Source organism: Echinops telfairi, unplaced genomic scaffold, assembly GCF_000313985.2.
Source record: "Echinops telfairi isolate 266 unplaced genomic scaffold, ASM31398v2 ScPeMD7_23;HRSCAF=83, whole genome shotgun sequence".
Taxonomy (NCBI): Eukaryota; Metazoa; Chordata; class Mammalia; order Afrosoricida; family Tenrecidae; genus Echinops; species Echinops telfairi.
This window is the reverse complement of record NW_022103920.1, coordinates 28,047,442-28,070,363: the sequence shown is the minus strand read 5'-3', so window position 1 is coordinate 28,070,363 and position 22,922 is coordinate 28,047,442. Positions and strand designations below refer to the sequence as shown.

At 46.0% G+C, this 22,922-nt stretch overlaps 1 protein-coding gene across 1 annotated transcript in view; it reads right to left on the bottom strand.

Moving 5' to 3' along the window:
- The window catches only part of WNT2 (Wnt family member 2), a 48,565-nt gene extending 25,683 nt beyond the window's left edge, over positions 1 to 22,882 (bottom strand). Inside the window, exons 1-3 of the mRNA XM_004707769.2 lie at positions 22,766 to 22,882; positions 20,526 to 20,749; positions 13,991 to 14,268 (exon numbers count right to left, since the gene is read on the bottom strand). Coding sequence (XP_004707826.1) covers positions 13,991 to 14,268; positions 20,526 to 20,749; positions 22,766 to 22,848 — 585 coding nt within the window. The 5' untranslated portion in view covers positions 22,849 to 22,882. The remainder of the gene's footprint in view (positions 1 to 13,990; positions 14,269 to 20,525; positions 20,750 to 22,765) is intronic.
- Between the last annotated feature and the right edge of the window lie 40 nt (positions 22,883 to 22,922).

Here is a 22,922-nt window from a genome sequence, read left to right as displayed (position 1 = left end):
ATCATAACTCTGGCGAAACGGCTTTTCTGGGTACAAGCGTCGTAGAAGATGAGGTCATCTGCAGTCTCTCTTACTTGGCCCCCTTCCACTGGACATTCGCTACCACCAGGGCCTTTTCTTTGATGTCAACAGTGGTGATATCATTAACCATGGAATAGTCCCCAAATATGTCTAGAGATTGGTTCTCCATAGTGAAAATAATAATCATCTTGGCGGAGGGGAGAGACAAAATGGAATTACTAGTGGTGAGATTATTGCACTGATTAAAGTCGAGCTGCACAGTGGATTATCATCATGTTGCCATTGTACATCTGTTAACAGTTGAATTGACAAAGGTTGTCCAATAGATATATTTAAAACACGGGCCCCGTCCCCTCCATCCCCACAAATGGAATGTGCCGAGGCTGCTATGTACAACCCCAAAATCTCACGGGATTGGCTGTTTGGTTTGAAGAGTTCCCGGGTCATTGCTCCATGGGATTTCTCAGTTAGCTGACCTAAGAACCTGTAAGTGCTTCTGTTCTTGTTCCGAGTTTGATGTGAAGTGTTTGGGGTCTTAAATGCTTGTGAGTGGCTGTCGAAGGCACACGACTGGTCTCCATGGAGAAATAGCCGGTATAGGAGGAGGGTATGCAGAATGGCAGAAATGGCTGGTCCCTGGCTACCTACCACCCTTGCACATGTTCTTTTGATCAAAGAGTTACGGAAGAATCCGGATGAAAACGGGGGACACGCAGAACAAAATTTCTAAGTCTCGGGGACTCCAGCCTTCCTGGAGCCATGAAGGTTGGGTGAATCCCTGAAACTATTGTCCTGAGATAATTTTTCAACCTTAAACCAAAAATAACCCCTGAAATCACCTTAACGCCAAACAATCATTAAGTTAATTAGTGAGAAATGTCTTCTGTGTGCATCATGCGTTTTAAAGAAGTACCTATCTATGGCAAACTGCCAAGAGCAGCGTGAATGGCTAGACAGGAAGCTCGGGAGCCAGCGAATTCACTTATCTTAGCGGAGGAGGAACAGCTGGGGGGGTGGGGCGGAGTGGTTGCCCAACTTGAAGGATAAAATCAATGTCATAAGGTAGAATTAAATGATGTGTAGAAACTATTGACCTGGCATAGGTTTGGCTGTGCAGATTCCCAACAATATAAGTAAAATTATATCTAAAAAAGAAAACACGAAGCATCTATGTAAGATAGTCAATTGTACAACCAAATACTGTGTCCCAATTGTATTCTGTGGTCTTCCTTTCAATATTATAACCTTGGGGCTGAAGAAAAATGCTCCCAAAGTGAGTTTTCATTTTCACTCGCAATGACTATAACCTCACATTTTTCATCCCTGAAATTATTCCACCCACTCCTGATTTTTGGGAAGAATCCCATGGGCCTCTCTTCTCTTGCTCCAACCGGTATTGACTACCCAATATGACATCCAGGGCATTCCCTCCTGGACTGGACCGTTGCTCTTCCAAGGGCCATGTTTTCTCCTTGCTGGTTCGTTTGAGTAAATCCTATAAGACCATGACCTACAGCCCTTGAATCGATTCCAACTCACAGCAAGTCTTTGGGACAGAATAGGATTTCTCCAAAAGGTTTCTGAGACGGTGTATCTTTATAGGATCAGAGTCTCATCTTTCTCTCAAGGAGCAGGTGGGGGGTTTGAACTGCTGAGATTGTGGTTAGAAAAGCCCAATGCTAAACCACAGTGGCATATGGAGTCCTTATAAGGTATACAGGGGACACATTTTCTGAATTCCTTTATGTCTAACATGATGAATAGTTTGGCTGGTGTCATGGGCTGAACTGTGCCCAGGCCTCCCCCAAACAGGAGGATGAAATCCTAGCCCCCGTGAATGTGACCTTGTTTGAAAACAGGGCCCGTGAAGATGCTGTTCCGTTTACATGAGGTCATGCTGGAGGATTAGCGGGTGCTAGGTGCTGTCGAGTTGGCTTCGAGCCATAGACACCCTGTGCAGCAGAAGCTAACACTGGCCTGAGGGAGTGGCCCAGGTTCCACATTAGAAGGGTGCCTTAGGGCAAGAGTCTTAGGGGTTCTTTCAGTTTCTATAAGACCAGTAACTCTGGTCTTTTAAATTTTTAGTAAATTGGAGTTATTGTTCTACTTTTCTCCCACATTCTACTCAGGACCTTCAACAGTGTCTCTCATAGCGAGCCTATCAACAGAGGAGAATGGTCCCTTTGGATTACCAAGGCTTCTGCTCTTCACAGGAGTGGACAGCTCCTCCTTAGGGTCACTATGAGTTGGACTCCACTGACTGCCAGTGAATTCTGAGTTGACAGTATCTCTGGTCTGAGCAGTTCATTCGTGGTGGCTAGGCATCACCCCATTCTGGTCTCAGGCTAGAGGGAGTTGTGGCTCATGTCCTTTGGACCAATTAATACTTGAGTCTCTGTTCTTCCCCTATCTTGTCTCCCCAACCCCCACCCCCCCACTCTCCTTTGCTCGAGGCAGGCAGAGACCAATCGTTTTATCCCACATGGCCACTTCCAAGCTTTGAAGACAGGGTTTCTCAACCTTCCTAATGCCGCGACCCTTTCATACACTTCTTCATGTGGTGGTGACCCCAACCATAAAAGTATTTTCATTGCTACTTCATCACTGTCATTTTGCTACTGCTATGAACTGGGAGCCCCCTATGAAAGGGTCTTTCGACCTCCAAAGGGGTAGTGACCCACTGAGAACCGGCGTTTTAAGACCTCAGTCACCGCTCATCAAACTAGGCTGTAGAACATTGCCTTTATGCACCATGTTCTGCCAACTGATCTAGCTGTCCCCCGAGATTTGGGTCCTTAGCTTCCAAGCCCAGTAGCCCAGTCCCATGAGGTGTTTGGTTATGGATAAAAAGGTTCCACAGCTGTACCAAATTATATGAACATACATCCTGCTGTATGTAGAAATAGCCACAACCAGATCTACATATGTCCATGGGTGTCACCCTGTACCACCTCCTACAACCAGCTCACACACATATCCACTTATGTAACCAGGCACAAAGTGCTGGTTATTATTGTTGTTGAAGAAAGGTATATTAAAAACCAACAAAACAAAACTCACTGCCAACACACAGCGCCCCGACAGGACAGGGTAGAACTGCCCTGTGAGCTTCTGAGACTGGTGGTTTCTATCTGCTGACCTTGCAGATCGCAGCCATCGTATAACGCCTACACCACCAGTGGTCCTGCAGAACGGGGCATCGTGTAGCATTTGCCGTATTCTTTCCTACCTCTCAGCGTCTCCCTCTGCCTTGGTTACGTTGTGCTGACCGCCCATACTGTGTAGTCTTTCCCTTCACCTGCAGCAGCACATGCATCTCGGTACAGACTCTCTATTCCCCCAGCCCCACCCCGAGTAACCTCAAAGAATATTTCTGTGTACAAACCTATTCTGGACTTTTTATAACAGTGGTCTCATACAGTATCTGTCCTTGGGTACTTGACTTATTGCACACAACATAATGTCTTCCAGATTCATCCCCGTTATGAGTCTGTTCATGTTCTGAACCACTGCATAGTATTCAACAGTACGTACGTGTAACAGTCTGTTTATTCATTTGTCTCTTGATGGATCCTTAGGTGATTTCCGTCACTTTTCTATTGTGAATAATATTGCAATGAACCCGAGTATGCATATGTCTATTCATACCACAGCTCCTATACCCTAGGATGTACTCCAAGAGTGGGATGGATGAATTATATACTGTTTCCATTTCTAGCTTCTGAAGGAAATGACAAGTTTCCTTAGTTGCTACACCATTTTATCATCCCAACATGGTATGAGATTTCCAATCTCCACACAACCTTGATAGAATGCTTCTACATTTTTAAAACTGGTGCCATTATTGCTGGGGTGAGATGGTATCTCATTGTAGCTTTGATTTGCGTCTCTCATGGAGCTCTGGTGATATAGCAGTTACGCATTGGGCTGCTAAGCAGAAGGCCAGCAGTTTGAAACCACTAACTGCACCTCAGAGTTAAAAATCTTGGCAAACCAAAGGGGAAGTTCTACCTTGACCAATAGGGTCGGTATGGGTTAAAATGGACGAATTTGTCTTTGGGTAATGGCTACTCAGCAGCCCAGGTAGCATGGCAGGTTAGGCAGTGGTTCAGCCACTGTGGGGGAAGGTGGGGGGGAGACAAGGCTGGCTGCTCCCAGCTCTGAGGCGAAGACTTTGTCTCAGAAATCCTATGGAACGGCTGTACTCGTTCCTGTAGGGCTGCTAGGAGTCAAAACCAACTGGGTGACAGGGCGTTTGGTTTGGGAATGGCATCTCTGCAAATCCTATGGAACGGCTGTACTCGGTCCTGTAGGGCTGCTAGGAGTCAAAACCAACTGGGTGACAGGGCGTTTGGTTTGGGAATGGCATCTCTGCATGTGTTGGTGGCTGCCTGAATGTCTTCTTTGCTGAGCAATCTGTTCATGTTCTTTGCCCATTTAAAATTGAATTGTTAGTTTTGTTGAGGTGTTGGAGTTTTCTTTGAATTTTAGAGACTAGGCACTTGTCTGACAAGTCATTACCATAATCCCACCACCCCAATTTCTAGGTTGTTATATTCTTGCTAAACATCTGAGCAAAAGTATGTAAGTTTCAGATGGCCCCAGTGAACCAGTTTATTGGGTATTAGGGCCCCTGTCATTGTCTTTTATTTTTTCTTCCATGAATCTTATAGTGTTCGGTTTAAGATGAAGTATAGGTCCTGTAAATGGATGTCCAGTTTAGCCAGCACCATTTGTTGAAAAGACTCTCACATCCCCACTCCGTGAACTTCAACCCTTTGTGGAAGATCAGCTGTCCATCTTAGATTTATCGTTTTATTCTCAATTTTCGTTCTACTGGTCTACGTGTCTGTCTGGAACCAGTAGCAGGCAGCACCAGACTCCTGGGTAGGGTAGTGGGTTTGGAGATAAGGCAGGATGAGGCTTGTTTTACTTTCTAAGATTTCTTTGGCTTTATCTCCCACGCTCTTTCTTGCTCTTTAGTTACCACTTTTTCAAAGTATCCATTTCTTGCTTTTAAAAAATTAGTTGTATCTGTGTGAGTCTCTGAGAGAAGACCTAAGATTTTTAAAAAGTTCTCCCCTTCTTTAATTAACGCTTTTTCTTCTGGAGTGTTTTCCCCCCTGCAATTTTTGGCCTTTTCCTTTCATTCTTCTGAATTTAACCAAGTAAATGGTAATCCTTGGAGAACCATTTCATATTTTAGAATGAAGCAGTGCAAAGGCATTTAAGACCACCAGTGATGTCGATGGGACTATGGACCAGCGAGGTCTGCATTCTGGCGAGTGAGAAATTAGCACAAATACCAAGCAACCCCATGATGCCTCCCCAAGTTTTCTGTGGGGCACATGTGAATGTGCTCCTTCTGGAACCAATATTTTACGTTTATGACCCCTGTGTCATGCCATACAGATTCCCTTCCTGTTAAAAAAAGAAGGTAATTCCTACATTCTCTGGGAAATAAATGCCAATTAACAACTGATCATGCCTTAGAAAATTTTCAGTTAAACTTCGCATTGAAAGAAGTGATCTCGTTTTGCATTTTAGTTGGAAGTATTGCACAAGGCAACATTTCTGGTCCTACATCAGTTTTCCTGAGGGAAACACACATTAAACTCATATTATTTAATTTGGAGGGTCTGGCTTAAAGCCAGGTACATTTATTAACAATTAAATCCCTTTGACAGGTCCACGTCTCTAAGACAGGTGTTACTGAGAACTGGACCCGCTTCTACCTTTCAAACACGTTTGCCCTGGAGCTAAGAAAACAAGGAATATTTATTGGCAAACTGTGCAGTTGACTCTCTTATGTAATCATTTATTAACTTAAATAAGACATTGTGATTTCTTGAGCACTGTCATTCTTTAAAAACATTGAATGCGGGTGGGCTTGGTTTGGCTAGAAAATATAAGGTGTGGAATGTACATTTGTAGAATTCAAGAACATTCCCGTTGACTAACCATATATATAATAATTCTTATTGACTAATGAGGCCAGTTTAAACAAACATTTCCCATTAATCATAGAACTGCACATGGAACTGTAACAATTTTGTTAAGAGTTATTCCCTGTTTGGGAACTGAAATTCTGGTTCGTTTTTGATTTATGTGTTATAGAAAGGTCTATAGTATCATGCACATGCTCTTTGGGGGTCCAGTAAGACAGAGGTGGGGCTGGCAGCACTGATCTGATTTTCCAAAATCCATTTTACTTTTGTGCACTTAGCAAACCAGTCACAGAAGGAGGATCTACTGAGAAGCTCTGCATGCTACTGCTCAAAAAGGTCTTCACAGTTCTTGAAGGGAGGCTGAGGTTTGCAGGTGTCTGCCTGTTCACACAAGCAACAGGTTAAGCTCTGCTCTTTCCGCTCACACTGATGTTACTGTTGCTGCCAGGAGCCATCCGGCTGGTTCCAACTCATAGCGACCCTCCGTGCAACAAGGGGACACACTGGCGCCATCGCCTCACAGTAGGTCTAATGTTTGAGCTCCTTGGGACAGTCACGGGGTCATTCCATCTCGCTGAAGGCCTTTCTCTTTCGTGCCCCTCCACTTTACGAAGCATGATGTCATTTTCCAGCAACTACTTTCACTTTTTAAGGATGTGTGATTTCTTCGTAATCATGCCTCACTTGGTTTAGGTCTGAGTCATTTACTTTTAACCTGTTATTGTGTAAAGAGCATTGAAAGATCTATTTTTCAAAGTTTTTTCTAGAATCTAAGTTTACTGGCCCGTCACGTAAGGGCATGCATGTCTCTTAACGCTCATCTGGCACTTGGATTTACTTTGGTAACTTGTATGTTGCTGTGATACCAGAAGCTAGACCCCTGGTGTTTCAAATATCAACAGGGTCACCAGGATAGACAGGTTTCAGTAGTGCTTCCAGACTAACACTAGGAAGAAAGGCTTGGTAATCTTCCTCCAAAAATAAGCCAATGAAAACCCTATGGGCTGTGACCAAATTTGGTTTGATATAGTGCTTCAAGAAGAATCCCCAAGGTTGGAAGGCACTAAAAATACACACTGGCTACAACACAAGGTTTAACCAATGATGTGCAAATGGTACAAGTCCAGGCAACATTTCAAACTGTTGGATACCAGGTCGCCATGATTCAGAGCTGGCTCAGGTAACTAATAAGAACAACAAGGTTTACATCTTGTCTGATAACTGATTCTGTTGACTTTGAGGCATCTCCTATAGCTGGTACTGAGAAGTGTCTCCTTTATCCCAGTGCCCAGGGGCCATGCTCATGGGTCCACTAATCTAGGGTGGCATCTGTTCAGACAGAACATGAATCAGAAACTGCATCCCCTTACACTCCAAACTTCTCCCCAACCGGGTCTAAGCCGGTCTAAGTGGTATGGTCTGCTAGTCTCCCAGGCTTTGCCTATGAGAAAGTTGATGTCTAATTGGGTCCCCAAAACTAGCAAATGAAAACACAAGAGGCTTGGCGAAATCTGAATTTTTTTCAGAAATTTACTTAACCTGGCATTCCGTATTTTATATGGCAGCCCTAGTTGGGCAAGGAGCCCAGGTGGTATAATGGTTAAGCGCTCAGCTGCTAACTGTTGATGGTTAAGTGCCAACAGCTCCAACAGAGATAAGATCTGGTGATGTGTCCTGGCAATGGTGACAGTCTAGGACACCCTATGGAGCAGGACTAGGCTGTCACATCGGGTCCCAGGAGCCGGCATCTAACAGCAGCACAGCTGAGTACCCTTCTCCAGGCTAGGCTGAAGGGTCGGCGCCCATCTCCTCAAGCAGAGCCCAGCCCCTGACGTCAGGAACTGAGCACTCCTCAGGAGGGAAGCAGCCAATAAGAAAATCAGCCATCAAGGAGGTCATATAAATAACCAACCACATGGTTAACATACGCCCCTCCTAAATAATTAATAAACAACAGGAGGCTTGATGTATTCCTTGATCTACATAAACCTTCTTTGGAAAACAAAATTCAAGGAGATACAACTTTTTCATAATTTTCCTAGAAAAATCTATTTCTTAAGTCATTAAAACAAAGCTCCTATAGGATACTTGAACTTTGATGAAATCTAGCATGCAGACTAGAGGGCCATACACTGAACTTAAATACAGTAGATACTCACGTAGAAGCTGAGTTTCTCAGCACATTTGTATGGCCGTCCGAGCCACAGCTCCCTGAACTCTCAGTTCCGAGCCCCCATCTCCACGGCGGACTCTGCTCCATTGTCTTTATTTTAATGCAGTCCCTTAACTGGGAAAGCTCTTTCCCATCTTGGCCTTGAGAAATTGTCATCTCCAGCTCCAACACCAGTACGTTCAGCTCCTCAGCAAAATGGCCCTTGGGCCCTGGGGCTCCATTAGCCATTGAATGAATGGCCTTGCAAGGATGGGCTACTTGTCTCCCAGACTACAATTTGTTTTTTAAACATTTTATTGGGGGCTCGTACAACTCATCACAATCCATACATATATCCATTGTGTCAAGCACATTTGTCCATTTGTTGCCATCATCATTCTCAAAACATTTGCTTTCTACTTGAGCCCTTGGCATCAGCTCCTCATTTTCCCCCTCCTTCCCTGTCCCCACCTCATGAACTCTTGATAATTTATAATTTATTGTTTTGTCATCTCTTACACTGTCTGACATCTCCCTTCACCTACTTTTCTGTTGTCCATTCCCCAGGGAGGGGATTATATGTAGATCCTTGTAATCGGTTCCCCCTTTGTACCCCACCCTCCCGGTATAGCCACTCTCACCACTGGTCCTGAGGGGATTCATCTGTCCTGGAACCCCTGTGTTTGTCGTTCCTATCTTTACCTGTGTACATCTTCTGGTCTAACTGGATTTGTAGGGTAGAATTGGGATCATGATGGGGGGTGGGGGGTGGGGGAGGAAGCATTTAAGAACTAGAGGAAGATAAAAAAAGAACTAGAGGAAAGTTGTATGTTTCATCGTTGCTACACTGCACCCTGACCGGCTCATCTCCTCCCTGCGACCCTTCTGTAAGGGGATGTTCAGATGCCTACAGATGGGCTTTGGGTCCCCACTCCTCATTCACAATGATATGAGTTTTTGCTCTTTGATGCCTGATACATGATCCTGTTGACACCTCTCGTGATCACACAGGCTGGTGTGCTTCTTCCATGTGGGCTTTGTTGCTTCTGAGATAGATGGCTGCTAGTTTACCTTCAAGCCTTTAAGACCCCAGATGCTATATCTTTTGATAGCTAGGCACCGTCTGCTTTCTTCACCACATTTGTTTATGCTCCCGCTTTGTCTTTAGCAATCATGTCCCGACTACAATTTAATTTCTCGTGGTCAGAGGCTGCTTCTTCGTCTTGCTCTGTTTCACTTCTGCTGGAGATCCCCAAATGATACCTTTCTCAAAGTTATTCCTTGGTAAAAGATCTATTGAACCAAATCAACCCAATAGAAGACTTGCAGCACCCTTCACAGATATTGGGAATTCATCACATCGGGTTAAGTTGCTTTGAGATGCTCACGAGGACTACCAGTTATGTATTCAGAGCTTAAAGGATAACTGCACCACTACCACCCCACCACCACCCCCGTTGTTACAAAAAGAGTACATATTCATCAGGGAGCAGTTGGGAAAGTGGCTATACTCAAAAGAGCGGGGAATCCTGGAGGGCAGTTGTTTTTATTTTCTTTTTTAAAAGATACAGGATCAATGTTCTGTTTCCTAAAATGCTTGACGACGACAACATGGAATCACAGCAAAGTACCTGCAGGCAAACATAACTGGGTCTGAATCCCAAGCCCAGCACTTTCTGACTGTGTGGCCCGGGTTCTAAGAGTGATGCTCATCTGTGAAGTAGAAATGTTAATGCTACTCTTAATTCCTGTACGGGTCTTTTTGTTTGGCTTTTATGATGAAATTTTGTAAATTAGCAAACACTCTAGGCCTGATCATTACTAGAGTAAATGAGCCTCTGTATATGTAGAGAATCAGACTGAATCCTATATTATTGCTCACATCAGATATGTCCCTATTCCACTGCCTACATGACCAATAACCTTAGCTCCACTACAGGTGGAAGGAACCCACTTTAAGGATCAATTACTCTACTCCAAGGGGAGACCTGGAGGCATAGAGGGTTATGCATTGGGCTGGTAACCACAAGGTCAACAGTTTGAAACCCTTAGCTGCTCTGAAGGAGGAAGATGAGGCTTTTGCTCCCAGAAAGAGTTAGTCTTGGAAATCCACTGGGGCAGTTTTACTCTGTCCTGTAGGGTTGCTACGAGTCAGAACTGACTTGCTGGAAGTACGGGTTGGTGTTGGTTACTACACTCCAGGTTCTTTGCTGCTGGCCTTAACTCTGAGCTCCTCAGAGCCCCATTAACACTTGAGAAAGACAGCAATTCAGTGAACTAAGCCCCTGGGGCTGCATGGATACAATCAAGCTGGGTCTGATTTCAATTCTATGTTCTTTGGATTTCAACTTCTAAAATACATTTGAAACTTCATTTTAAATATATTTTTTAAAGTTTTCACAGAATGACTTCTTTAGACCTAAGAAGGGCTGCTGAGAAAAGGTAAGGGGTTTTCTGCTGACTATGTTTGATTGAAACACTGTTAAGCCCCAAACTCATTGCCCTCATGTGGATTTGAACGCCAAGGAACCTCACAGGACAGAGTAGAACTGCCACTGTAAGTTTCTGAAGATATAAATCTTTAAGGGAGCAGAAAGCCTATCTTTGTCCCTTGGAGTGGGTGGTAGGTTCAAACTACTGACCTTGTCGCTAGCAGTTCAATGCAGAACCCTGCAAGCCTCCCGGACTTCTTTGAAAAACAGGAGGCTTCTCTTTCAGGACTTAACTGTCATCCTATTTGGAAGACCAGGCTCCATCCTTCTGATTCCCTAGGTCTTCATTCATTATAAGAAGAAATTACTTTTCTGGAGAGAACTGTATGGCATGCCCATTCTTAGAGAAATTTCCAGGGATTGAAGGGTAGAAGTGAATTCTGCACACAGCTAGTTTTGATAAAGATCCTCTTAGAAAAGGTCAAAGGGGGCACAGGGATTATTTCATCTACAGGAAAGAGCAAGCTGGTTTCAATGTCATTTTCAAGCTCACAGAGGACTCGATGGTGGATACTGACCGGTTAGTTTTTCACTTGGCATCTACTTAAGCATGATTTAAAATATACTCTAGACCTTTTTAGAGAATGCCTTCTGAATGAAGCCTTAAGAAGGGTCACTGAGAGAACATGTGGCATTTTCTCCATGTTATGTTTGTTTTAAACAGGGTGGACCTATCTTTTTAGACCTCGATCACTGGTTGTCTTACTCTAGACGCAATGTCAATGCGAAAGGAAAACAATATCATCATCTGTTCTGTTGAAGGAATAAAAAGCAAAGCCCATAGCCGCTCAAGTCAGTTCTGACTCTCGGCACGTGTCTGAGGCTGTCAATCCTTAATGGAGAAAGGAGCCTCACCTTTCTCTCGCTGAGCGGCTGGTGGATTGGCAGTGACCTTGTGGTTAGCAGCCCAACCGGTCCCCCATGATTCACCAGGGGGCCTCCCATCATCTACAGCAGTGGTTCTCAACCTCCCTAATGCCGCGACCCTTTCACACAGTTCCTCATGGGGTGGTGACCCCCAACCATAAAATTGTTTGCGTTGCTACTTCATCACTGTATTCTGCTACTGCTATGAATTGGGCGACCACTGTGAAATGATCATTACACCCCCAAAGGGGTCGTGACCCACAGGTTGAGAACTGCTTATCGAAAGTGTGATTTTAAAGAAAAGACTGACTCTCTAGGACCTAAAATGACATTTACAGCACAAAGACACATGAGGATGTTTTATCCAGCAGCTATCGAAGTGAATTACAATGGTTCAACGGTTAGTGGCCAGCGGAGTAAGGCCTGGTGTGTGAACGGCAGTGTTGACTGTGGACATGTAGTGCTGTTTAATGGAACAATCCTGGGACAGATGATTGCTTTTTTTTTTTTTTTAATGAAACGGACTGGGTTTCCTCCTCCTAATTTAAAAAAGTAGATGCTCACACTGGAAACTTTAGAAAATACCGAGAAGCACAGAGAAGGACATAAAAATGAGCCGATGCTGCTGTCCACCCCAAGAGGCTGGATTTTTCTAGAAACGATCTGGTTAGAAGCTGACTTAGTTCAGGAGGTCTGCCTTCAACCCCCAGACCAGCCTGATCTCATTTCATTCCACAGACCTGCTGGTACGAAGGGGGAGTTGAGACTGGGGGTCTAATGACCGCAAGAAGAGAATTAGAGAAGCATGTTTATCTCGATACATTTACTCTCATTAAAGTTCATATTCACTGACATCATGCATCTCCTTGAACAAGCCTGCCCACCCACCATTAATTAAAGCCACATTTAAAAAAGTCAGTGTGTGCACTTTTATTCCAATCAAAAGTAGCCTCCTAAATTCTACAGAGTGGGCAGGAGAATATCTGAGGCCTGACAGCTGTTCACCTCCACACAGTCAAGAATCATGTGATTTACATTAAAAGTCCATGTTTACTCAGAGCCTAACATATAATAGCCCAGATCTATTGTCTTGAAGAGTTGAAACAGTCAACGTCTATTGACCCAGTAAGCAAAAATAGCATTTGTTTTGAGAATTCCACATGCTCTCAGAGATGTGTGTGTGTGACGACGGTGGGCCTCTATCTTTTCCACTAGTCTCAGAGTGCTCTTCATCAGCCAGCACACTCCTATCAAAGACACCACACTTTTTAACTTACACATGCCGCAAAGGTCAATGCAAAAAAAAACTTCCCCCTTTTTATCCAAACCATTGCACAAACACTAATTACCAATCGTTGTAGGATTGCACAACCGTGGGCTATATTCTTGGCAGTCGTCACTCTGTCCATACATTCATGGAAACAAGGAATGTTGGGCCTTCACGGTCAAGGAAGGCACTATTTGTAAATAGTTCAGGTCACACTCATCTCACGCTGCGTGCTAAGCAAGAGCTCGTCCCTCGAGCATCCTTTAAGTGATTTGAGCCTCCACGAGACTCTGCAAAGGATTTTCACCCCCATAGGAGCTGCCTTCATTTTTTTTCTTTTCCCTATTAATGCTTACCTATCTCTCTAGGGTCCTTTCAATATTACATGATCTTTCTTTATACATTAATATCGCGTACATTCTTTATGTTATGATGATAAAAGAAAACACGTGGCTATCTTGTTCCAATGACAGACGAGTAATTCTAGAATGAGCAGACTCAGTATTTGATCAGCCAGCCCGTCTGGGCTTCCAATGCCTACGCATCAGGCACACCACTTAGATTTTCTAGTTAGTCTGGTCAGGGCTCCTCTCACCATGTAAGCAGGTGTGGCTAATCGGTGGGTCTGAAGGCTGGCCCTGAAATGGTTTAATCCTCGGCCAAAGCACCCTGGCTTCGGAGTTGACACCGAAGATCATCGCGTGGGCTTGAGCACCTGGAGAGCCACAGTTTTCTCATCTAACCAACGGAGACTGGGGAGGAACGCTGACCCTAACCCCACGGCCCAGAGGAGGGTGAGGGCGGAAGGGCGATTGGCCAGAGGACCCCTTCAGGGCCCTTCAACTTCCTCCACTTCCTCATGAAGCACCAGAAACTACAATACAGACAGTATTGGAGAGGATGCTCCCGGCCTCAGTCTCCCAGAGCCACAAGCCCCGGTGCTGGGTGCACGCCATGTCCTAACGCACAGTCTAGTCTCTGTCTGATGATACCAGAAAACACTTGACTAAACGCAATGTCCAGCGCAACGGGTGGACTCCGTCAGCTTGGTTGTGGGATAGCTCAACCCAGCTGGTGGGAATATCGAGAACAGCTCTCCGAGGCTGGGGGACTGAGGGGGGGGCAGTGGAAAGGTGGGCTCTGTAGCATCTTATGGACCCTAGGGCCAGGGAAGGAGAGCTCTAGCCCCAGGGATTTCCGGTCAAGTCGGAAGGTCCGCAATGCCCCAGGCTGGGGTCCCTACCTTCCTGCCGGCTCTGTTGTTGTGAAGGTTCATCAGCGCCCTGGCGTCCTTCCCTTTCTTCTCCTTGGCATCCACGAAGGCGCGGGCAAACTTGACCCCATAATCGATGTTGTCGCTGCAGCCACCCCAATCGAAAGTGCCCCTGCTGTCCTTGGCAGTACCCTTCTTCTTTGGATCACAGGAACAGGATTTTAACTCTCCTTGGCTACAGGCCCTGGTGATAGCAAATACAACTCCGGCTGAGGAGATGGCGTAAACAAAGGCAGATTCCCGACTACCTGAAACAAAAATGCTTTTCTTAAAAGTGGTCTGGCATGGAGTGTGCTGAAGAACTTGCCCACAGGGTTGCTTTCACAATCAATGAACCTGCCTCGGGACAAAAGGGTGCTGCGTTCTGGACGCTTTGTCTACAGCCAAAAGCTTCTCTCAGGCAAAGCAACCGCAGCTGAGGGATGGGTTCTGGGTCAATAGTGGCATCTGCATGACATCTTAAAATACGCACAGAATAAACCAAGAAGTGAAGCAAAAGACTGCCTTGCTCAGCTTCCGGCTAATTCATTTTATCCACGTGAGTGCGTTGCTTTAAGCCAGCGGTTCTCAACCTGTGGGTCTCAACCACGTGGGGGGTCACCATATTCATAACAGTAGCAAAATGACAGATATGATGTAACAACACAAATGATGTGATGGTTGGGGGGGCGGTCACCACCACATGAGAAACTGTTTGAAAGGGTCACGGCCTTAGGATGGTTGAGAACCGCTGCTTTAAGACCACCCCTCAATGCTGTAGAAGAGAGCCATCACCTCTCTCGGTCTCATTGCTGCATCTGCAAGAGAAGATTGAGGGGAAACAACCAAGCAGGAAACAGTTGCAGTTGATTTCAACTCCTGGTGACCCCACAGGTGGCAGAGTAGCACTGCGACCCCTACTGTTTTCAGTGGCTGGTGTTCCAGAAGTAGGCACCAGGATGCTCTTCTGCAGGCCTTGGGAAGCTCACTCCTCCAGCTGCTAAGATTCCAGCTGAGTGCTGTTAACCAGCTGCACCAGCCAAGAAGATGATGGTCTATAATCTGCTACTTCCCGAATACACTTTGGTGTTCCTAAAACCACACTTGCTCTCAGGAAACGCTTTCCAACCCCCAGGCATCACGGAAGACCCTCCCGCATCTAAAGAATCAAGCGTGTACTACTGAATTCCAAGCCATCTAAGGGCTTCGGTGGGAAGAGGGTTCAGTAACACACACCTCCCTTCACACACATCCACGTGAACCTGCAGTACAGAGCTTGGCTGGGCATGCGCTTTCACAAGAAGAGAGACTGCTGACGGCAGTCTGTGGTACCCTTGAGTCCCAGACGACGTCTAACTACGAAGGTGAATTTACTTTCTTCTGGAACACCTGCACTAATCACTGGATTGGGTCAAAGACAGTGAAATGCTTTTCTTTGGTTTTTCTAGAAGGGGAACGAATTTACCGCCTATAATTAGGCTTGGGCAAGAACCCTTTGGGGTGCTTTCTTAGAATTTTCTTTATTAGAGCGCAGGCTACTTTCACTTACAGGCTGAAAGGGGCATATTTCAGTGCAATAACTACATTAAATTATTTTAATAATCTGTAGTAACTCATAACACGGTGTTGTGGTATAGTGACAGATATAAGGCTCTTTAGGGTCTGTGTACACCTCGTTTTTCAAGTGAGGCTGTATTTCATTGTTAGTAGCACGCTTCTTTATTAATGGTTGCCGCAGCAAATCTATTCACAATCAAAATAGGAAGGGAACAACCTAGTGGCAGCGAGAGGCAGAACACAGTGCCCCCCGCGATTCGGTCCCTCAGGATGAGTGCCTGTGGAAACACACAGTGGGAGGACCTTTTTGCATGGAAGTCCATATACTGCCGCCTGTCACTCGGTGTTGAAATTTATTATGCATCCCTTGCAATATTTGTTCTGCTAGCCACATTATTAAAAATAGAGAAAATACTTCTACATCATATTAAATGGCACTTACCTCAGCCTTCAAAAAATACCTCCCCAGAAACTCCAGCAAGCAAACAAGGACTCCATCAGGCCCCGAGCCAGGGGAAGTCAATCCCCGGGGCTGTGCCTGTGCCATAGGTAGCAGTACCACTCTCAGGGAGAAAGGTGGTGACCGCGGGGCTGTTTGGAAGGCTCCACGCGCCTATCTATTACCAGGATCATAGGTTTTCTAAGTAGATTGAGGTGTTTCCCAAAATAAGGCAACTAGATGCTAAGAACCTGACTCTCTGGTAATGTCACTGAGATACATTTTTCATAATACCCACTTTATACTTTAGAAAAGAATCTTGTTTGTAGTTAGCCTATGTGTCTGCGAAAGCCTGGCTTCAGACCTACAGGACAGTACGCATACAACGAGAGAAAGAACTTAAGAAGGACTAGTCCCAAACATTTGAGTTAGACAAAACTTGCCTTATGCTCTTTTTCAAAGGGGAAATGAGAGCTATTCTCAGGGTGGCTCACGGGGGAAAGGTGTGGGAGATTGTCAGTGGCCTGGCAGTGTTGTGAGAGTGGTAAACTCACTGCCATCCTGTCAATTCTGAGTCACAGAGACCGGAGAACGGAGTCGAACTGCCCCACATGAGTTCCCCAGACTAAATCTTTACAGCCTCTGTTTTCTCCAGCCTGGCGAAGCAGCTGGTGTGCTTGACGCGTGGACCTTGTGGTGAGCGGCTCACCACACCACCAGAGCTCCCTGAAAGCGAGTGGAGGACATGATGTTGAGATCAGAATTCATCCCTGTTGTGTGTATGGATTGTGATACAACTTGTACCAGCCCCCAATAAAATGACTTAAAAAAAAAAAGGAATTCATTCTTGTGTAATTTGCTAACAATTTGACGAACTCGTCAACTGAACAGCAAAAAAGGAAAAAAAAAACATAGAAAATCTGCTCCATTTCAGAAAAAAATTCCAAGTAAAAATATCAATATAAATTCCTGTTATTTATTGTTCAAACACTTTGCTAAGCAGCCAGGGATTATTTTAAAAATTTAGCACATTGACTAAACACATTTCACCTCCAGATGTTTTGGTATCATGTAGATACAGCCTTAAGATGTTTTTAATTCGGTGTCTCAGATGAATCACTTAGATGCTATGTGTGAAATAGTAGCACATTTCAAGACTTGGCTTTGTAACAATGGGTCTCTTCTTAGAAAAAATGGGTTCTTTTGAAAGCTATCAGAAAATGCACTCAAATTCAAATCTAAATGTGAGTTGCATACTTCCTGGGGTGTTCCTTTCAAAGTCTCTCCCATTTTCGGATTGAGAGAAGTCCAACACTGGCTGCATCCATGCCTCCTCCTCCTGGAGTATTTTATTGGGAGGCAGGAGAGAGGGCCATCTCGAAGGGTAAGGGATCAGAAGATAGAGCTTATCTTGAGCACTGTCGCTTGTCCAACTCGCTTTTAAAATGCTGGCTTAGGTGATTGAGAACTGCCAAGATGTGACCTAATCACTTTGGCGGGGAGGGGGGTTGAGGACTTATTCTAGAATTCTGGAGGCATATTCCTTGAGGAAGACTTTCAGGTTTACTCGTTCAGGTGACAGGTTTCTCTGCTTGTGATGGGTGAGTGTTTGTTGAGTGAGTGAATGACAAATGTTCCTAAAAACCCCTCTCTCTCTGTCTGGCTCTCGGATGCAGAAAAGGCAGAAGTGGTCCTTTCCTTGAAGGCCTTGAGCCCTTGAGAAACAGCCAGGTTCTCTCTCGCAGTGCTGCCCTGTGCCTTTCCGATTCATCAAGAAAGGCGTTAGGGTTTTTCACAAATCAGAGATGGGCACTCCCCTTCAAGCAATGAATTAAAAACCTGAAAAAACAAAAAACCTCTTTGGAGCGCTGGAATTTCATGATTATTTCCAGGAGAAGCTGCTTTAGGCCAAACTCAGCCCTCCAGATCCAACACCAAGTCATCACCGACAGTCACCAGAGTTTGCACAAATGTCCAGAGGGGAAAGCTGGCCTCCTACAATGCATGGGGGGAAATGGTGTAGCCCGCATGGGTTCGGGTTGGAGTCCTTTGGCAAAGCCAGCAGCGTCATCTGTGAGACAGCTGAAGGAAGCGCAAGCAGAAATTTCTTCTCCACCTGGGGCCTTGGACAAAGTCAAGCAGGTTACGTTTCCCCTGGGTCTGGCCTCCTCCCTCTCCGCAACTCTCCAGCTCCTCTCCAGCTCGGAAGAAACAAGCCTTCTTGCTGAGGTTAAGCTAAGAATCATGAATTAATTCCCAGCTTTAGCGGATCTGTGATCTTCAGGAACGCTAGTCAAAACTGCCTCCTTTGATTTGTGACATCCACAGACTTCCATAGACAGCATCTAGAGACGGATGCTTTATAAATATGGGCAGGCAATTTATACATCACTGGGAGACAGTTGTGAGTGCTCTACAATAGAAAATTCCTTCCGTATTTTAAGCACCATGGAAGGGTCCGGCGCATCACAGTCAAAGATATTCGCCAAACTCTCTTTGACCAGGTCCGCCCTTGAATGGATTTACGGGTGAGCTCATCGAGGCGAAGTCTGACATTCTATGTCGCTGAAATTTACCACTGACCTTTCAAATATCTGTGATGTCATATCGAAACTCCAAGAGGAATGCAGAAGAATACAGTTCTTAAAGTGGAGAATAAAACCGCAGAATATCGCAGTAAATTTAACTTTAGGGAGACTTGAAGAGTAAGAGCACTACGCCCTTGGGGGATTTTTAGAGATGTTCAGTTATGCATTTGGCCTCATAAAACCCTAGGGCTGTGATGATTACATGATAGAAACACCCTCTGCTAAGCATTACCAAGTGCACAGCCCAAGCAAGTTTCTTAGAAATGGGGGGTGGTGGGGCGTGGGGGGCACAGAAAGGGCAAAAGCTAGTGCTTAGTTTCCTGGATCTGGGGTTTGCATATAAGCGGTCTGTTTTCAGTTCGATTTCCCACCAGCAAATGGGCGGTGCTGTTTCTCAAAGAATGGCCATAGTGCCAGGTCAGCGGGCAGGTATTATTTGAAAATGAGATCTGATGTGCAAAAATGGCCCCTGCTTTTATACTAGCTGGTAACCCAATGGGTAAGGACTCAGTCGCTAACACAAAGGTGGTGGATTTGAGCCCACCTCCTGAGCCCTGGTGGCATAATGGGTTATGTGTTGCACTGCTAACTGCAAGATCAGTAGTTCAAACTCACCAGCCCCTCTGCGGGAGAAAGTTGAGGCTTTCCACTCCTGTAAAGACTGACAGCCTCAGAAATCCACAGGGACAGTTCTATTCTGTCACCTGGGGTCATTGTGAGTTGACATGAACTCTGACACCTAGCAGCAGCAGGGAGCTACTTTCCATATTCAGAACACCGAAGAAGCTTCTGTATAATTTTAAGAACGAAACACTTCATGCAAGAAAAGAAGAAATCTACATATTCATGATCCTCACTCCTATCCTCCCTCAGTGTCCTTACTCCCTAAAAGGCATCAGGGAAATGGTAGGCATTCACGACAAGTTCGTCCATTTACTGGCTGTAAGGAATGCGCAGTCTCTGCAATAGACAAGGCGCGGGGCAGCACAGCCCCTACCCTGATGGAATTTACAGAGGATGGAGAAACAGGTTTCCTTTAGACCAGTGGTTCTCAACCTGTGGGTCTCGACCCCTTTGGCAGTCAAAGACCCTTTCACAGGGGTCGCCCAATTCGTAACAGTAGCAAAATTACAGTTAGAAAGTAGCAATGCAAATCATGTTGTGGTTGTGGGGTCACCCCAACATGAGGAACTGTATGAAAGGGTCGCGGCATCAGGAAGGTTGAGAAGCACAGCTTCCAACAGAGACAGTGCCCTACGTGGAAGAGCTAGCTCGGCAGGAGGTGTGGAGGCGCCCCATCTCTGCATCTTGATGAAGTATCTATGGAGCTTTTGTACTCATGATCAGCTGTGGATAATAAAACATTGGAGCCTTCCATCCCAATCTTCTGCACAAGTCCTTCAGGAAGAGTCTACCCCAGGAAAGAGAAGGTAAAAAGTTAAGAGTCTTAATGGCTGCTTTCTCCCTGCTCCTAAGATCAAGTCTGAACCCGGTGGCCATGCCAGGTTTACAAGATGGACAAGAAGGGCAAGAGCCCCAGGTACTAGATGCAGACTGGCTTCCTCAAAGACTTTAGACAAGTTCCTTGACTGATCCAGCCCTTTCTGGTGGCGTAGTGGTTACACATTGGGCTGCGATCTTCAAGGTCAGCAGTTTAAAACCACCAGCAGCTCCAGGGAAGCAATTCGAGGCGTAAATTCCTAAAAACAGTTACAGCTTTGACATTTTACAGGGCAGTGCTACCCTGTACTATGAAGTTGCTGTGAGTGACCATCCACTCGATGGCAGTGAGTGAGTGGCAGGAAGAATGCCACCAAACAGAATAAGCTTCTAGCTGAATAAAATGTAGTTAGAGATGAGCAGGGGATTGGAGAGCAGGTAAGCCTCACCACAGGTGTGGGGCAGCAGAGACTGTGAGGTGAGGCTGAGGCAGAACACTTACTTCGGAGCAGCAACCGGCCAAAGAGGCTGTGGTCTCTGTCCAGGGTGTCACAGTTCCAGCGGTGCTGTCGGAACTGGTGCTGGCATTCTGCCGTCCACTCGGCCACCCCCAGGCCAATGGCACGCATTACATCCGGGTGTCGGTGGCACAGTTGGCGCTGGCGGCTCACCAAGCCTGGCACATTGTCACACATCACCCTGGAGGTGCCTGTAGCTCTCATGTACCTGTGAGGGACCAACACAAGGGTCTGAGCAACAGGAAGAGATCGGAGCACCTTTCCTTACCCTTGTGTTCCTCATCTATCAGTGGAGAAGCAGCAAGTCGGGCAGGATGGCCAGTGATTGGGTAGAAAGCAAAGCAAAGAGAGTCTCTGAGTGCCTCTCACCAGGAAGCCTCCACCTGTGGATGGTGCTCTGGCAAGGGCAAAGGGGTGGGGAGTCCAGGCAAAGTTTGCCCTCTTAGATAGGGATGAGAGAGAAAAGCTTTCTGCTAGAGAACACTTCAAAGGCTTTTCCTAAGAGAGCTCTCTGATCTCTGGACCTAGCTTTGGAGAAAACCCGACCTTTCCAAGTGCCTCATTCACTTTCATTTGACCTAACGTTCGGGTATATTTAAAATGGTCTCTATCTGTCTAATCAACACCTGCTGGTATCCGAGGTTACACGCTTCTGGAGACACGCTGTTCTTTCCTGACTAAAGAATCCTCTCAGCAGTTCCATTTCCCAGCGCCTTTGGGCTTTTACAGAAAAGCTTTGGGGGGAGAAAAAAAATATCTCTATTGTTATTAAGGACACTAAATGCTTGGAAGAATCAAATAGTATTATAGCTCCATAAAGCACTTTTGAAAAGAAACTTTAACAAAAAATTACATCATCATCTGTACCCAGATGTTCTCTATTAGTTGTGAAATGTTTAGAAAGGTACCTTTTATATAACCCAAGCTGCCATAGGTGTCTTTTGAAGCGATTGAACAGGGGGAATGTCTTTTTCTTATATTTTTCATTATTTTATACGATCATAAAATTGTTACAGCTGTGACTTCCAAAAAATACATTTACATGACAGCTGAGAGACAATGTGACAAAAAGTCGAGGCAATAAATAATGTCGATACACACATGAAAACAGAATAGTTATTTCATTGAGGGGGAGCAGGGGGGGAGGCCAGTGGGATAAATCAATCTTTGCTCCTAAGTCAGCAATGTCAAGGCTAACCGCCTTCCTGTTCCGAGCTGGTTTAGGCAAGAACCGAACCCCTCTTCCCATCGGCTTCACACCATCTGTTGCTAAAGAGGCCAAGGTCTTCCTTCCTCTTCAATTCAAAAGGAACATCCTTTTCAAAAGCGCCCGCACTCACCAGGTCTTTCGGAATCCTTATTTAATGTTCTGCAACTTTGATGTGAGAGCCTCCTGAAGCTCCCGACTCCACCCCAGTCAAGATCAGAAGGTCTCAGAGGATGGGGGAAAGTTTCTGACTGGGGCGAGATTTCTGGTTTTTTTTTGGGGGGGGGGTGCGAGGGCTTGATAATACTAGGACCTGTCCCTGCTCAACGTTCCTTCTTTACAGAGGCATGGGGAGGGGAGCATGACAATTCTGCGTACCAAAAGACAGCAGCAACGTTACTCTGAGGTGGGGAGGTTCTGAACATCTTCAGCCTCCAGGGTGCGGATCCCCGCGACCAGGGTGTAGTTTCGGTCTAAATGAAGCTAAGTGTCTTTCCGCCCCACTGGGGTGAAGCATTAGGAATGTGGAAGGACTGGAAATAAAGCAAAATCGCCTGCTTCAGGGGCTACAAGTCCCGTCTGCCTGACATGGTGCATCGGTTCATCCAGAGGTGATTTTTTGTTTGGGGGTGGGTAGAGTGGGGAGAGAGGCGATTGTCGTTTCCAAGGTGAAAGTGAACACACACACACACACACACACACACACACACACACACACACACACACACGTCTGTGCTAAAGACCCGGGTAGCGCATCTCTCAACGGGATAAGAAATTGGCTGGTTTTGCGGTTTCTCAGCTGGATCCAAATAAACCAACATTCGAGCGGGGATGTGGCTTTTCTGGAGTTGTCACAGCTGGAATGGTGCGCTGGGAAGAGCCCAGGAGCTCGGGATCGGGCGCCAGGAGCGGCCGGCCACCGCCGTGGCCGCGCCACCGGGAGGGTCAGTGCGTTCCCCGCTCTCCTCGTTGGAGACCCCCCACCCCACCCTGCGCCCGCCGGGCGCGCGGACTTACCACCATGAAGAGCTGACCTCGGGGACGAGCCAGGCCCAGAGCAGCGGGAGCCAGGGCCAGATTCCGGCGAGAGGGGCGTTCATAATGAGCCCCCTTGCGTTGGCATCAGGTCAGACTCCGTGTGCGGGCGCCATGCGTGCCGAGCAGAGCGCTCAGC